The 1,477-nt window shown below is 43.1% G+C and overlaps 2 protein-coding genes across 8 annotated transcripts in view; both read right to left on the bottom strand.

Moving 5' to 3' along the window:
• The window catches only part of Macrod2 (mono-ADP ribosylhydrolase 2), a 1,935,542-nt gene that overhangs the window by 1,137,316 nt on the left and 796,749 nt on the right, over window positions 1-1,477 (bottom strand). The gene's annotated exons all lie outside the window — the stretch shown is intronic.
• LOC110289484 (heat shock cognate 71 kDa protein-like) lies at window positions 974-1,465 on the bottom strand. The gene has a single exon (XM_021155701.2). It carries the CDS (start codon window positions 1,403-1,405, stop codon window positions 1,016-1,018), a length of 390 nt encoding a protein of 129 aa, XP_021011360.1. The 5' UTR covers window positions 1,406-1,465; the 3' UTR covers window positions 974-1,015.

Here is a 1,477-nt window from a genome sequence, read left to right as displayed (position 1 = left end):
ACCATCCAGAGACTGCCCCACTTAGGGATCCATCCCATAAACATCCACCAAATCCAGACACTATGGTAGATGCCAACAAGAGCCTGCTGACAGGAGCCTGATATAAATGTCTTTTGAGGGCCTTTGCCAGTGCCTGGCAAATACAGAAGTGGATGCTCACAATCATCCATTGGACAGAGCAAAAGGTCCCCAATGAAGGAGCTAGAGAAAGTACCCAAGAAGCTGAAGGGGCTGAAACCCCATAGGAGGAACATCAATATGAACTAACCAGTACCTCCAGAGCTCCTTGGAACTAAACCACCAATCAAAGAAAACACATGGTGGGACATGTGGCTCTAGCTGTATGTGTAGCTGATGGTGGCCTAGTCAGTCATCAATGGGAGGAGAGGCCATAGGTCCTGTGAAGGTTCTATGCCCCAGTATTGGAGAAGGCCAGGATTGGGAATGGAAGTGGGTAGGTTGGGGAGCAGAAGGATTTTTGGAGGGGAAATGGGGAAAAGGAATAACACTTGAAAGGTAAATAAAGAAAATATATAATAAAAAAAGTGTTTTCAAGACACACAGCTTTTTATGTGGATGCTGGGCTATGAACCTAGGTCCTCATGAGTTCACAGCAAGTGCTCTTATCTACTAAACTATTTCTCTAGCCCCCTGCCATGCAACTTCCTAGTAGGAGTAAAAATTTTGACATATACATTAAGAATGCATTTTCTAGTGAGATTATCTTTCTGCTCACCTTCAGTCAGATGAAATAAATGGTGACAAAGCTGATAAACATATATGTAAATTGTAACACCCCTCATCTAACATATGCAAAATTTAAGTTTTTATTTTTTATGTATAAAATAATACCATTTCTATCGATGACCTCAGTAATAAATACCTACAATGTAATAAATGTATTTAGAAATGTGTCCCCTCATTTTTTTTGGTGTCAATTTAAATAGTTTTATTATTCCATGTTACTTGTTTTGGGTCCCTGTGGAACAAAGCTACACCCTCTTCTTGGACTGACTTAATCCACCTCTTCAATGGTGGGGCCTGAAGAAGCACCACCAGATGGGGGAGCTCCTCCACCTGGGAAGCCACCATGCATTCCTCCAGGCATGCCACCAGCACTCTGGTACAGCTTGGTAATGATGGGGTTGCAGACTTTCTCCAGTTCTTTCTGCTGATGCTCAAATTCTTCCTTCTCTGCAGTCTGGCTCTTATCCAGCCAGCTGATGATTTCATTGCACTTGTCAAGAATCTTCTGCTTGTCCTCATCATTGATCTTGCCTTGACGTTTCTCATCTTGCACAGTTGCTTTCATGTCGAAGGCATAGGACTCCAGTGAATTCTTGGAGGAAACCTTATCTCTCTGCTTCTCATCCTCAGCTTTGTACTTCTCAGCTCCTTGGACCATGCGCTCAATATCTTCCTTGCTCAAGCGGCCCTTGTCATTGGTGATGGTGATCTTGTTCTCCTTTCCTGTGCT

Source organism: Mus caroli, chromosome 2 (assembly GCF_900094665.2).
Source record: "Mus caroli chromosome 2, CAROLI_EIJ_v1.1, whole genome shotgun sequence".
NCBI lineage: Eukaryota > Metazoa > Chordata > Mammalia > Rodentia > Muridae > Mus > Mus caroli.
The sequence above is the reverse complement of the archived record's forward strand: the minus strand, read 5'-3'. Positions and strand labels throughout refer to the sequence as shown.